We start from the raw sequence: 14,340 nt of genomic DNA on the forward strand, positions 1-14,340 counted from the left end.
CAATTCATGTTACTGTTGGCTTAGTATTTCTGAGTTCAAAACCAACACAATAATCACCTCTGGTGACAAAATAAATGAAGTTATGCACTTGGTGTTGCTCTTCCAGCTCTTGGGTGGTTTTAATCAAGGAGAAATTTGCTGCAATTCTGCAACAGTGTCAGAACCATCATATTACATTATCAGACTAACCATTAACCATCAGATTATCAATTAAATGAAGAAAATAAGTAATTTACTTTCATGGAATGTATTTGATGATGTGATGAAAGCAACACAGCTGCTCACCTCAATAAGCCCCTCCCAAGGACAAGCTGTTTGTACCAACCATCTCAAAAGTTAAAACTCGAATTGTACCTGTTGCATTCTGAATTACATTATGAAGGTAGAAGGAATTAAAAAGACATCCATTTGGCAATGAGTCCTGCAGTCAGAAATGCTGATGACCTGCAAACCTACCTTAGCCTCAGCAGTTCTCTCTTTTTTTTCCCTATACATTAAGTCATTTCCAAAACACTGAATTTAGTGAAGTAGTTGTTAAATACAATGAATTTATTTCAATTAGACTAAATTTTGTTCTTTAGATTTACATTACAGAAAAGGTCAAGTGGGAGCCTGCTGCTTTACTCTTCTTTCCTGCTAACTAGTTCTTATTGTAGTAGACTCATCATTGCTTAGGATACATCAACTATCATGCTCCTAACCCTATCTTTGAGGAATATACTTCCTGTCCGCAGCACTGGCTTAGTCAAATTCTTGTTAGTCCCAAATATGCCAGATAAACACCCCATCACTGTTATGTATCACCATCCTGGTTTTCAATTTTTAACAATGTTAAACTGAACAGTAAAAATGTCAAAGCCTTGGATCATCTCCATTTACTCCTCTGCAAGCTCAGAAATGGTCTAGCTACATACTGTTCCTCAGTTGTTATCCAATTTGTATGAGTATTTCACCTCATAAATTTGTTATACATTATGGCTTAAAATAAAACCACGGCTGATCAAAGCTCTTTATAAAAGCCTAGGTTTAAAATATATCCATCCAATCCATTTTAGTCAGTACTCGAGTATTCTGAAGGCCAGAAATGACTAAAAGAAAACTTTCTTTTTATGAACACCATGATGTATGACCAAAACAGACCACAGGTATTTTTATATTGATTTATTGCTCTGTTTCCTGACAGGAATAAAATATTTATCCCCTTGGTACAAGTCCTGCTACTCAAATGGTCACTGTCAGGACATTAATTCGTTCCCAAGTTAGAATAGGTACATGTGAAGTCTGACAAGCTGCAAAATAAGTAAGCCCTTTGAAAAAAGTCCTCCCATGCACAGCTAACAGCAAGAATATCACAAGTGCCTTGTACTGCCAAATATTTAGACAAGTTCTTCAGTTTTTATGACTTGCTTATTAAGGTTTAAACCCACAAACTTTTCTCAGACAGGAACATATTACTATCAGAAAGGTTCTACATGTCAGTCACTGTCACTTCAGTAAGGACCAAGCCTGTTTCCAGCTCACACCTGGTCAGCAGCAGCACCTCCTGAAGGAAGGCAACTACGTAAAGTCTGTCAGCAGACAAATTTAGTCCAAGCTACCAATATAATTACTTAACCCAGTGCACCACGCTGAGATATTTTTGCTCAGTGTGCTCCCACATAAAGGAACAGGCTGGAACTGAAAGCAGACCTGAGAGGGGGTAGCTGGGCTAACGATAAACATTTCACTTTAAGCTTCCCATACAGGTCAACAGAGAAAGATAGAATCCTCCAGAGAGAGATTCAGAGCTGTAGTTCTCTGACAGCTACAGGCAGAGATAAAGCACTTAAATTAGGATCTAAAATGGTCCCGTAAATTCTCTCCACATAGGAAATATCTCAGGACTATGAATCTACTGGATTAACCAGATCCAGGGTTTCTGCAGAAAGCTGAACAAAGTGCCTGATATGTACAGCTACCGAGCTCCAAGAATATATCCATCCACTATGCTGTTCCTTGCATGAGTGAAGGAACACAAAGAGATTCAGAAGCAGAAAGACAGAAATCACAAATGACATACAAAGAACCTTAAGAAACCCCAAACATTTAACAGACCCAAGAATCAAAAAAGTTCCTTTCCAATCTCTAGTTCCATTTAATACCATGTTCTTTGAAAATTCCCAACCACAACACGAATGACTTGTGAATAGTTACTTCTTTATGCTTCAGCTAAATACAGCAAATAAAGTTCCCTGTGTTGGAAAGGATTCAGATGAAACATTGGATGAAATATTAGACTATTATTATACAATTGCAGTTCTACAATAATACTTGGGACTACTCTTCGTAGTCCAAGACCTGGTGAATGCATTAGAGTGCTTTAAATAACTAAGCTGAAAACGTTTAATGTGAGGAGTGAATTGATCATTTGTTAAAAGTATTTTTAAAAAGCCAAATGGAAAACAACTGGGTCTAAATAAAAAAAAAAAAAAAAAAAGAAAAGAATAGTAATAAAAAATAATGAATCAGCTTCCTGGGAATTAAAAAAAGTCATTGCTGCTCAGTTCTCATGTGGAGCTGTAATCACTATTGTACCCACGTATCTATGTTCATCTGTACTCACAGAATCATCTGTTAAACCATATAAAAGGAAGCAATGAAAGTACTTTAACTTTGGTAGTTAAAACCAGATTTTGGCAGCAAAACCTAACACTGATAAAGGCACAATAATACCCTCACGAGGTCCCTAGAACGTGGGTTTCTTTCTGGAATCTAAGAGAAAATATTCAATAGATTAGCAACATAAATTTAGGAATGCCGCTGTTCATACGCAGCCCATTAAAAACGGGCATAGCCTGTAAATGAGTTTGCAAATTGGCTTATCTGCTCCATCTACATTTGCCAATGAGGAAAAAAGTGAATGTAAAAATAATAATTCTGGATTTATTTATTAATAATGCCATCATTAAGCTACAATTCTTACAATGAGATATTTACATGAGACCAGAATTTGACTGGAATAAACAAGCTACTTTTTATCCTTTCCTAAAGATACTTCAGGGGTTAGTTAACAGACACTGAAATTTCATTTCAATGTCAGTAAAATCATATGTACTGTGGGTTTCTGTTCATAGATCAGAGACCAATTTTACTTCAACATCTTCTAAAAGTTGTCTATTGCCTCGGAACACAGACAAAGGGAGCACTTAATAAAAGGAAAACAACAAACCAGAAAACATACATATATATATATATTTTTATAATACACTGAACAACTTCATGGTAAACTATATAGAAGGTAAGAAAATATTGTCTTCCATTTTCAAGAGCCAAAAATAGAGACTTACCAGTTTAGTGCCTCTCTTGATTTCTTTCTGAATATCTTCAATAGAGAATCCACCAAGACTCTCATTATCAGTGTGTGAAGATACCAATGCAGATGAGAACAGCTAAAATTATAAAACAAAACCCATTTCTTTTAAGTTTTAAGGGTAAAAGGGATACAGAACATTCACATCTATAAAACCCACCAATATTTCAAACTACAATGATCAATCCTTTGTGCCAAAGCCAGAGCTGGGTGAATCTGACACTGGTTTGTAGTCTTTTACTAGCTCCCTACATTCCTTTTCTTTTTCCTATGGTAACTTACCATACATTTGTGATGTGCTGCCACCTTCTGGTTTTCTGACATCAATAATTGTCCACATTCATTATCTTTATTAGATCTACAAAACCCACACTTCCTTTGTCTTGAAGAGACTTTTTTCTGTCCAACTGAGCTTGTCATGATTTTAAATGATCTCAGAATGCCACTCCAATCCTCTCAAAGCTACAGGGAAAAAAAGGTGCAATGAGCATGTTAACATCAACAAAAGGCAATTTAAGTTACATTTATAAATACAATATTGATTGCTTGAAAGCGATCTGTCCCTCTTTACCCTTTTCTTAATGCCACTTCAGGGTATCCAAATAAACATACAGTGCCATAAAAAGCTGGCAAAATACGACATGAGCAAGCAGAATTAATTCTTCAGGCAAAAAAGGCCTTAACATTAATATAAAACTTTGGATGCTAATACAAAACTTATGGGAGAATAGAACAAATAAGTGGAAATACAACACAGTCATTAGGGGAAAAAAAGGTTACTGCAACTCTTTCATTTCATTCTTACAGTTTTATATTACAGCAAAGGAATCTCTAGAATAAATGCACTGCCTGTGCATGCAATAAAATTCATGAGACCAACTTCAACAAGAGAAGCAAAGATAAACCCCAGAGTCCAGAACACATTATGAGTGCTCCCAAAGTCTCAGGGCAGAGGAGTTATTACTCTTAGATGAGGATGAGATGACAAGATAAAACCTGGGCATTTCAGGTACTGCACAGATATATGGTGGCCAGTCAAACAGCATTAGGTACCAGATTTTAGCAGTATCTCCGATTACCCTGCTATAATGCAAACCTTTTCAAGACCCACAATTTAGGAATATCATTCTACTTCTCAGTAAGTGCATGAGAGCTGCTATTAGAAAAGTAACTGAAGATTAAACCCAACATATGACAAACTTTTCACCTGTTACCATTTTAAATCACAACACCGAGGTCTCAAACCAGAGGCAGACACTGCAAGTTAAAATGGGAAATACCTAACGTGATGCTTGGACCAGTATTAAGTAGTTTGTGTTCATTTGCTTCTACATTTCCCAAGAAAAAAAATACAATTCTTTTCAAACAGACCTTCTTACAGCTTTTCACTTGGAAATCTGAGCTTTACTGTCAGAATTCGCCACAACTGCAATGAAAGCATCCTCCTCAGCCTTTGTCTTCATTAGACTCATCTAAGTAAGAAAAGTCACTATATAGCTTGACGTTTCTGTTGGAAAAAGCAACCCTAAAATCCATTCATAAGAACTGCAGACCTGCAATACATCCGAATCATGCTACAGTGGCAATCTGCACCAAAATGCATGCCTGGGCTCTGGAATTAGCACAGGCAAACCTGCCTGCTTCCTGGTGCTAACGCTCAAATCACTCACTGGTTTTCTAATCGAAGGCAGAGGAATGTCATTAAGTTACTGCTGGCATCTAATCCTGGTAAAAGACAGTCCCACTGGAATCTCACTCTCTTATTTCAACAGCTTTCAGTTTGAACTGTGTGTCTTGTGATGTTTACTATGAAACTCCTGCATCAAAAGGTGTCTGTCCTGTAGCTGTTACTGCCTTTGCTGGATCAACAGCTTCATTTGCTGTCTTTCCTAACTGAAAGCAGTTTAGGAGCCAGTGACGCATACTCATAAGAAGAATGCACAGATTCCAGATCTTGCTGATTTGCACAAAAAAATGTGCCAATCTGGATCAACTGGTCACACCCTTCTGCAGTGCCAATAGAGAGTCCTTAAGTGTCAAACACAAAAGAATTACTATACTGTATTCTTCTGGAGCAAAAACAAAACAAGACCATTCTGTAATCCCTTCTGAGTAGAAAGAAGGAATGGTTCCTGAAGGAAACTTACACAGATTTTTAATTAAAAAATAATAATTACAATTATTAAACATAATTTTTAAAACTCAAAAATAACATTTAGGAGCAGGAAAAAACCTACAAAGACACGTGCAAAATAGTATCCCAAAGATTTTTTTGTTTCCAGGTCACATTAAAAGGCTTAACATAAATCCCATAGTGTTGGGTTAGAAATACATTAAATTAATTTAAAATGCAAGAAGTTCTGCTTTGGTATTAAGAATTTGATACACACAATCATTTGGGTCTGTTTCATTTTATATACAGACTGCATTATCAATATATTGACAGCAGCGATAGTAGTTCTTAAAAGGAAGATCAGGAGTTTACTTGAACACACACACACACATTCTACTGCTTTACAGGAATAAGAATTTCTGCTATAAAACCCAGCTATCTTTCCATTTAATAAGCAAATTCGTATTTTAGGAAATGCAAGCAATTTATAGAACACATAAAAATGTACTAAGTGACTCTCATCATCTTTCATTTAAAGAATAGTAACTTTCCAAACAACAAGATGCTAAAGAACCTCCTCACAGCTGGCTACAGTCAGCAGCCCTCAGCTCTCTGCCTTCCCATGCACTAACAGCCTGAAAGAATCCGACTTCTTCAAGTACTTTGGCATCATTAGATTTTTTAAGGCTTACAGTGAGGTTAAAACTAATGCCACTATTTACCTGATGGTGCATTGGTGTTGATATTAAAAATCAAAATAAACCCCTAAATCCTATGGTTTGGAATATTTCTTCAATTATAAATAATTTAACACTTGAAAAATTATTTGTAACACAAACAGACAAAAAGCATCAGGGTACACCAGAAAGGGAACCCACGTTCCTTTCACCATCACATTAAATTACTCCGGAAGCATTTTACAAGGATATTTAAAAGTTTTCTTTCCAATCCTGTGCTCTTTGCATTAGTGTTTTCTCTATCACTGGGTATTATCACTGGATATTAACACCATTTATCTTCCTGCACTTCTAATAACTGCAGGAAAATAAATGAGCATGAGGAATATTTCATACGCATTTCAGTTGTAAACCTCTCCCTAAATTATGTGTGTTTGCTCATAAATGTGAGAAGACACTTCCCTGGGATCACTTTTCTTGTGCCAAAATCTACTTCTTCCCCTGTCCACTTAAAAATACCCATTTTCTGGACAACAAGGATCAAGTTACGCAGCTCTGCTACAGACCCAGAGTCATTCTGAACACAAACACTCCAAATTCGGTTTTCATCTCTGGAGTTAAATCACCCCAAAGCAACCAATCCAGTTTGCCAAGTACTGAGCTGCATTTCCTCGAACAAGAAAAATAATGCACCTTCCAAACAGCTCGCTCTTTCTGTTTTTCCATGTTTTAAAAGCTAACAAGTGAATAAAAGACTTAGAAAATAGCATTTAAATATCCCATTGCCAGAATCTTGCTTGTCAGAGAAAGTCTCACAGGTTTGATCACAGAGAGCAATGTGCTATGGAACCGCTGACTGGGAGATCCTGATCAGAACTGAACACGTGTACCACAAACCACACATGATTACATACAGGTAAGTTTTCCACAGGCTTGGTCTCAAAAAGAAAGGGAAAGTTTCACCTACCCTCAAGTCACGAAAGAAGAAACCCATTCAGTGATTCTTCCCTCCAAAACTGGGGTTCATTTACATACACATTTCTCAGCATCCACTAAGGTATTCTGCACAGTGCTTCCCCCAACAGCACCTTTCTTTTTTACCTTTAAAGCAAAGTGTTTGACAAACCCCTACAGTTTGCATCCTGTTTACTGAGTTCTAGACGATAGATTTTGGAATATAAAAGAGAAGTGCAAAGGAGGATGCCCTCGGTGCCCAAGTCATCGTTCAGCATCCAGGAACAGAAAGTAATGTGGATTCTGATTTTTATTTATTGCCTAAATACGCTTCAGGGGCTTCAACCTGTTTCCAAGAGTTAAAGCCCCACTTGTATTCCCAACAAAGGGCAGTAACCCCCACACTACGCTCTCCCATGGGAAGCTGGGTTTGCTGTGTGATTCCAGATTTGTAGTTTATTAAAATCATGACTTTTACTTACAGAAAACCTCCAAGAGAAGTACACAAGTGTTGTAAAATACCAACACTGCAGTGGGTTGGACTCTCAGGAAACATTGTGTTCATCTTTCCCAAGATGCTCACTACCAGATTCTCTATTCAAGAAACTTTTAGGTGCTTTCTAGTTTCTAGAGTCAATCACCCATCACTGGGGGCAGTATTTGGAGAAGGGGGGTGAAGCCGTGGAGAAGGAGGGGTCTGCAGTTGAGAGCCCAAAGTCACAAGTCCCATGGAAATCTCTACTCAAGAGTTAAGCTCACACAGCATCCTACAGCCACTAGAAAAAGCGGGATAAGAACTTCTCCATGTAATTTCCTCAAAGGAAAAAAAAAACCAAAAACCAAAGGGGGCAAAGGCGGGTGCAGGGGGAAGGCCCAACGCTGGGAAGTCTGAACAATAAGAACAGCGCAGGTTAACTAAAAACTACACAGAGCCCTCAGCGACGGGGATCGGGCAGAGAGCACAGCAAAGTTTCCACGCTCCGCGGGAAGCAAGAGATGGGTCGATAACGGCACCTCTGCCGCTCGCCTCCCCGGGGGTACGATGGGGATCGGCGCGGCGCCCTTTAGCGAGGGATCGCTGCGATTCCCCCCTCAAAGGCCAGGCCACAAGCACCAGCGAGGCCTGACCCCCCCTCCCCGCCGGAGGGGCTGGCGAGGGGGGCTCGGTGGGACGCGGGGCTCCCGGGAAGGGCGATCACCAAATTTTGGGGGAAACGGGTCTCGGAGACAAGGGGGGGCGGATCCTCCAGGGAAGGAGGGAGCGGGCCGCGGCGGGCGGAGCGAACGGCTGCCGTCGGCTCAGGGAGGGGGCGGGGGGCGGGTAACGGCACCGGGGGTCGCCCCCTGAAGAGGCAGCGCTGGGTGCCGGGTCCTGCCCGGGGGTGTGCAGCTCGCTGAGGCCCAAGCACCGGCGGCGAGGCGGCGGAGAGAAAGGGCGGGCTCCGCGGGTCGCGGGGGCTGCGGACGGGCGGGCCGGGGTCTCTGTGCCTGCCCCGGGCGGGCGGCAAAGCGGCAGTTGGGCGGGCAGCGAGGCGGTTGGGCACCCGGGCGGTCACTCAGTCAGTCACTCACCCGTGTGGCGGGTGTGTCGCCAGGGAGAGGCACAGCGCTGGCGCACCCCGCAGCCCGTCACCACCAGTCGCTCACGGCCGCTCAGCTCGCCGGGACCGTCCCTTTCATTCGGGGCAGGGGACGCTGCGCCGCCGCCGCCGCCGCCGAGCGCAAGCACGCACGCACACGCACGGACGCACGGACGCACGCACGCATAAGCGGACGCACGCACGCACGGCGCACTCGGGCCGCGACGCCGCGACGCTGCGGGGCGGCGCCCGATTGGCGGGAGCACGGGGTGAACGGCGGGAGGGGAGAGGGGGAGCTGTGCGCATGCGCACTGATCACCCGCAGCCGTTGGCGGGGGGAGCGCGCAGGCGTGCGGCGGGGGATGAGCGCATGCGTAGAGAGCTTCAGGGTGGCACCGCGGTGTGGGGGGGCGGCCCCTCAGAGCCTCGGGCGCGGCTCCGGGGTTAGTATAAAAGTGGGTCTGTAAAGCACACGTCCAGAATTCGGTGTGGCTCGATCATCAGTATAATGGTTATATAGGGCAGGTGATAGGAGCCGTGTAGCGGGAGATTGGTCGAGCTGGCCCAGGCGCTGAAGTATGGTGTAGCTCAGGGCCCTGTGTTACTGTGGGGATGTGGCAGAGTGGAGGGGGCTGGGATGGCTGTGCTTTACAGTGCTGTGTTTAGCAGTGTAAAGCTACCTCGAGAGAAAAATCTTAAGAGACGAAAGCTGGAGAGAGGTTTTGGGGAAGGGGAATGGCTTTAATCTGCCAGAGGGAAGACTGAGATGAGCTCTTAGGCAGGAGCTCTTCCCTGTGAGGGTGCTGAGGCGCTGGCCCAGGGTGCCCAGAGAAGCTGTGGCTGCCCCATCCCTGGCAGTGTTCAAGGCCAGGCTGGACACGGGCTTGGAGCAAGCTGCTCTAGCGGAAGGTGTGCCTGCTCGTGGCAGGGGTTGGAGCTGAATGAGCTGTAAGGTTCTTTCTGACCCAAATCATTCTATGATGTTGATAAAGCTAGAGCAGTCATGGTTCCCTTGGCTGCCCAAATGGGAGCCATGCTGTCGTTGGCTCACACTGTGAGGAGAGAAGCCAGGGCTCTACCACAGCTCCCTGGTCACAGCTGTGAAGGCAGGACTCGGCCAACCAAAATAATGACCAGTGTGCTGAGACGGCAGGGCAAGGTGTCAGCCAGAGAGATTATGGACTGGAGAGGAGGGAAAGGGGAATAAGCCACAGAAGACAGCCACAGCCAAGCAGCTTCCTAGGTACTTCTGTGTGAGAAAGGGTGGGGGAATGGCAGTTACTGAAGATAAATGAGCTGAGCAAGACAAAACAGATAAGAGAGGCAAGCATGGCAAGAAACTAAGGTAAGGAGGTGCTGAGAGCAAGGAACTGTTGGAAACAACAGTGGTCAGTACAAATCCCTGCTGGATGCCCTATGCTCACAAAGCCTTAACTGAAAAGCACAATTGTCATTGCATGGCACATTGTCACTGTGCTGGTGGTATCCACATGGACTGAGATCTTAAGCGTTCTTCCTACCTTTTACTAATAACATATGGCAGAGATACAGAGGTATCACTTTGATACTGGTTTCTCCAGTTGGGTTCATGTCCACAAAGATTTTGCTCCTTCCTTGGGAAGGATGGATTGAAGGCTTTGTCGGTACAGCTTTCCATTCACAGTCAGAGGAACTCCCAGGTTATTTTTGCCACTGCGCAAAATAATTCAAAGTGCTTACAGAAAGTGGGTTGTCACTTTGAACAGGTACAAGGTGAGAAAAATGGCAACAATAATGAAGTGGTCTGAGCTCTAAGTGTTTACTGCAGTTTAACAGATACACAGAGTGCACACAGTGTGCTTGAACAGCACAGGGGAGCACAATTCATGATGGGAGTAACTGTTCTGTGTTGAGAAACTGTATTGTAGCAGGTTGTATCAGCAAAACTGTTTTCTCTGATCGGATCTGTTGCATCTGTGGAGTAATGATGATTTTTAAACACTGATGTTGTGCTCAATGGTAGAAGACAAGTTGCAGCTGAGTATCGTACTGGTGCAAGAATAAATCAAACTGATAAAGCACTTTCCCCGTGGCTAAAACATTTTAAAACATCATTTTGGTTTGGGAAACAGCCATGAGCTATAATTGCCATAATAACTAAATACAGAAATGGAAAGCAAGGATCAAATTCCAGGACATGGCTTATTTTTCTGAAACACAGCAAATAACAAAAATAACACTTTTTCTTCCAGAAAGTTGTCTTCATATTGAGTGTGTTGACTGAATCTGCATTATACTATAGTGAGAAACTCAACTACTGATACACATTTAAATATTCAAGATGCTGCCATTTTACATCATAATATATAGTTTATTTGCACTTCTATCCCTACGGAAATTATTCTGCCATCTTGTTATTTTATCCCTTTTATGTTGCACTTTATGAGTAAAGACTTGTCTCTTCATTTAGTTCCAGAAAACACCATGTGTCTTGAGGAAAACAGTTCTCTTTGGTGTTCCTTGGTTTTAGCTTTGCAGTGAATGCTTATTGAGTATCAGCTATTCGGGGGAGGAAGCCGCAGAGGCAGTTGCTTTGGTTTTTGAATGAAAAACTTTCCCAGTGATTTTGTTTCCTTCCTGTGACAATTGATTTTGTTTACCCCAGCAACGTTTTTGTTGTCCTTTGCAGAAGGAGCTTTAGAGGGGACGGTTTGAAAATACGTCACTAAAGGTATTTGTGATCGTGGTTTCATTTGAAATAGAAGCTGTGCAGTGTGTTGCTGTGTACCCTGGCACTTGCAGAACTGGGAAGAACAAGCTTCCCGTGGTGGACCCTACTGTTTCCATGAGAGGCTGTGAGCCAAAGGTGTGAGTACAGGATGGAGGCTCAGGCAATGTTTTGTATGCATTATCAGATGGAGATGTTTATTTCTCCATTATGTCTGATTTTCCAAGCACAAGTGTATTTTGCCTTCTTTCCAAAGGAACTTAACATAGCCAGTTGCTTTATTCTCTTACACCACAGTATTTAAGAGCACCCTGGGGATGCTGTACCTCACATGAATGCTGAATTCTTACCTACTTAGTTTTACTGAAAGGCTCAGCAAGGCAAAATAATGAGTTTTAGGAACACCATATCCAGCTGACTTCATGTTTTGTCATTGTGGTGGTTTACAGCCAGAGATCTCATGAATCATGGTCACATTCAGTAGCATCATAGCTTTGTTTTTAATTCCTAATGCCAGGTTATGGGCAGCCAGTTCATGGCAGTGGGCAAATGACAACACAGGGAGATCCTAACTTTATGCTGTAGTATTTTGACCATCTTGGCTGGGAGCCCAGCAGGCATTAACCACCACATACACAACTTCTCAGTGCCCTGTGGTTGGCAGCTCATCACCCACAAACTCAATTATTTACTTTCTTCCTGTTCAAGAGAACAAGAAATGTCATAATCAAGACTCTATAAAAAGGCTAAAATTACAAACTAGAGCTTGTCATTTGTTCACAGATACAGTGTTAACTCAGTTGCTTTATAGACCTCAGACTTCTATAGAAACCATTCATGTTTCAGCAAAGACGTGATCAGTTCTGTTGATTTTCTATAGCCCAGCTGTAGTGGAGTACATTTTACAGTGACTTCAGTGTGTGCAGCTAAGTTTAGGGGTATTTTGTTACAATGGTGGGTAATAAAACCTCATTTATTTCCCACAAAGCAGTGCTTGATTAAAACAAACCCCAAACATTTATATATAAAGTGTGTTAGAATATACAGGGGGGAGCTATTTAAGTAAAGTCATGTTAGAAATAGGTTGAATCCTCTAAAAAAACATCTAGCTGTTGTTTCTGCTACATGGTTTAAGTACAGTCTAAACAAGTGCAGTCAGTCAGATCTTACTGTTTCTGCAATCTGGTTTTAGGTACAAGATGTAACTGAAATAAACCAAGGTGAGACCCACACCACCACTTCAGTGCTGGCAGCTTCTAAGCACAGACAGCTCAACCCTGGCTACTTGCTCAAACTACCCTCGTGTTTGATTTGGACAGTGCTTTCAACCCTGTGAACAAAGGCAATGTGTTTACAGGGTAAGACTTCAAGACAAGTGCTGCCAGCTTTGCTTTAAGAAGGTCCCCAAAAAGCTGATTGCAAGGATTGAGGAGAGAAATCAAGATAAAACAGGAAAACTGATGCTGAGTGGAAAGTGTCCCAGGGAAGGAGAATCCTGAACTGCTCAGCTGTCCTGCAGGTACTCCCAGTTTTAGCTTAACAGGAGGAAAAAAAACCCTTCTAATTTGATTAATGGGCATTCATAATGTGTAGTGTTGTCCTCGTTGGTAGTCAAATATGGACATGAAAGGCTTGTGCCCGGGGAACTTGCATCCAACAAGCTTTGAGCTCTTCTCTAGAACACCACAGGCAAACAAGTCTCTTCTCTGCTTTTATTGTACAACAGAAGCTCAATTTTAAGCTCTGGAATAATTCTCAGCCAATATGTATTGGATACTTGATTGCATTTGCTCGGGTTTGTACAAGGCTGTTAATCTTATATTCTTTCATTCTTAAAACAGCTATGAAATATCCAGGCTTTAGCCTAAAGTGGAACAAAACAAGCCCCCGTAAATCTGCTTCAGAAGAACAAATGTTGCCAGTGGTAACTGAAACCTCAATTATTTTGCCACATATTGTTTTAGCATAAAGATATGTGTAAGGTACAGCATTCACATGCCTGAATTAGCTCTTTCATCTTCCAGGCTTACAAAATACAGAGGCTCCTTCCTTCATTCATAGCAACTGAGTTCAAATAGAAGCTCCAGTACAGGAGTATGTTGGCTCTGTGGGGTGCTGCAGGGTGCACTGAGGGCTGTGTCCATGAGGACACCAGTTTAGTGTTCCATCATCTCCGTGTATGGATTTTCTATGTGCTGTGTTCATATTAGGGACAAAACAACAGTGAATGCTCTGTTAATACATGAACAAGTGCTTTGCCCTGACGTAAGTCCAGGTTTGTCTTTCTGTGGCAACTAAAAAATGATTATATATGTTGAGATTTCACATGATACATGTTGTATTATTATTAGGATCTCATGCTACAAGTCACTTCAAGAAGAATTGCTACTTCAGCTCACTGCTTATGAGCAAGAGCTGTTTATTTCTACGGGCTTATACAGCAGCTAGTGTAATAGCACTCTGATGCGTTCTGAGGCCTCTAGCCACAATTTTATACAAGTATTTATGAACAGGCTGCCCAAGGAAGTTGTGGCTACCCCCTCCCTGGCAGTGTTCAAGGCCAGGTTGGACGGGGCTTGGAGCAACCTGCTCCAGTGGAAGGTATCCCTGACCATGGCAGGGGGTTGGAACTAGGTGAGCTTTAAGGTCCTTTCCAACCCAAACCATTCTATGAGTCTATGATTCTATAAAATGCCAACAAGAAGTGAGAGTTTTACACCATCTATGACGTATGAAATAATAACTCCTCATTCAGATTTTTCTTTATGAAATGGAGAGCACTGTGTTAAGCATGAATGCTCCCCTGGTTTATCCAGGTGGACTTCACTGCTAACATCAAGAGTGTTGGATTTTGTATGATTTTATTTCCAAAAGTAATGGCACAATTTCAGACAAATGTAAAAAGGATTAATACAAATCCTCCTTGTTTTGATTTATGATGTATTCAATTCAGACTGCAC

General features: G+C 42.1%; 1 protein-coding gene across 4 annotated transcripts in view; it reads right to left on the reverse strand.

Annotated features, from left to right (window-relative positions):
* PHF6 (PHD finger protein 6) overlaps positions 1-8,908 on the reverse strand; it is a 32,690-nt gene extending 23,782 nt beyond the window's left edge. For 3 of the 4 annotated variants that reach the window (XR_013957582.1, XM_080625066.1, XM_080625064.1), the window contains exons 1-3: positions 8,666-8,908; positions 3,632-3,811; positions 3,327-3,428 (exon numbers count right to left, since the gene is read on the reverse strand). Coding sequence is in view for 3 of the 4 variants with exons in the window: in XM_080625066.1 (XP_080481192.1) it covers positions 3,327-3,428; positions 3,632-3,769 (240 nt within the window). In the remaining variant the exon portion in view is untranslated. Of the gene's footprint in view, positions 1-3,326; positions 3,429-3,631; positions 3,812-7,575; positions 7,711-8,665 lie in introns of those variants that run through there. The other variant, XM_080625065.1, reaches the window with a different exon arrangement.
* Between the last annotated feature and the right edge of the window lie 5,432 nt (positions 8,909-14,340).

Source organism: Psittacula echo, assembly GCF_963264785.1.
Source record: "Psittacula echo genome assembly, chromosome: 8".
Lineage (NCBI taxonomy): Eukaryota > Metazoa > Chordata > Aves > Psittaciformes > Psittacidae > Psittacula > Psittacula echo.